The sequence below is a fragment of the Cherax quadricarinatus genome, chromosome 17 (assembly GCF_038502225.1).
Source record: "Cherax quadricarinatus isolate ZL_2023a chromosome 17, ASM3850222v1, whole genome shotgun sequence".
NCBI classification, from domain to species: domain Eukaryota; kingdom Metazoa; phylum Arthropoda; class Malacostraca; order Decapoda; family Parastacidae; genus Cherax; species Cherax quadricarinatus.
Genome location: NC_091308.1, coordinates 21,022,957 through 21,023,534, shown reverse-complemented (window position 1 = coordinate 21,023,534; position 578 = coordinate 21,022,957). Strand labels below are relative to the sequence as shown.

The 578-nt window shown below is 30.8% G+C and overlaps 1 protein-coding gene across 1 annotated transcript in view; it reads left to right on the top strand.

The window, feature by feature from the left end:
* Positions 1 to 282, top strand: part of Rab21 (RAS oncogene family member Rab21) — a 30,384-nt gene extending 30,102 nt beyond the window's left edge. Inside the window, exon 4 of the mRNA XM_053773250.2 lies at positions 1 to 282. This exon is cut by the window's left edge and continues 222 nt beyond it. Coding sequence (XP_053629225.1) covers positions 1 to 4 — 4 coding nt within the window. The 3' untranslated portion in view covers positions 5 to 282.
* Positions 283 to 578: the final 296 nt, after the last annotated feature.

Sequence of the window (578 nt, the reverse complement as noted above, 5' to 3'; positions counted from 1 at the left end):
ATAATCAGATGATTACTGATGGCATGTTTTCCATAGAATCTATACTTTCTTAAGCTTATGTCTTGGGTTTTCAACAGCTTCCTACTCAAGTGTCAACAAGTACATGTATTAAGTTATTATCGCTGATTAGTCATTAAGATTATCAATAATAAATGTAATGAAAACCATATGAAAACTACAGCATAACATGCAGCAGCATTCTGGAATAGTTTGAGATGAACAGTTTTATTTAATTAATCAACCCTTGGATTGTCATATTAATTAAAACAAGATCTAATTGCTTATATTCCTCTCATTTATTCTTATGTTATTGATGTTGCACTACTGGCTAGTAACTGGCTGGGTGACCAGGTAGATATTCTAACTCTTAGACATCATTTTGCTTTGAACACATTTTTGTCTCAGCAGTTCATGACTGCAGTGGGCTACCATAATTATGTATATTACACAGCATACTGTATATACAGTACATATATACACATTTATGCATACAGTATATTCATAAAATAAACTCTCAGCTTTTTTATTTATTTTTTATTTAACAAAATTGAATACATCAGTAGTGTGCATCTACCCCT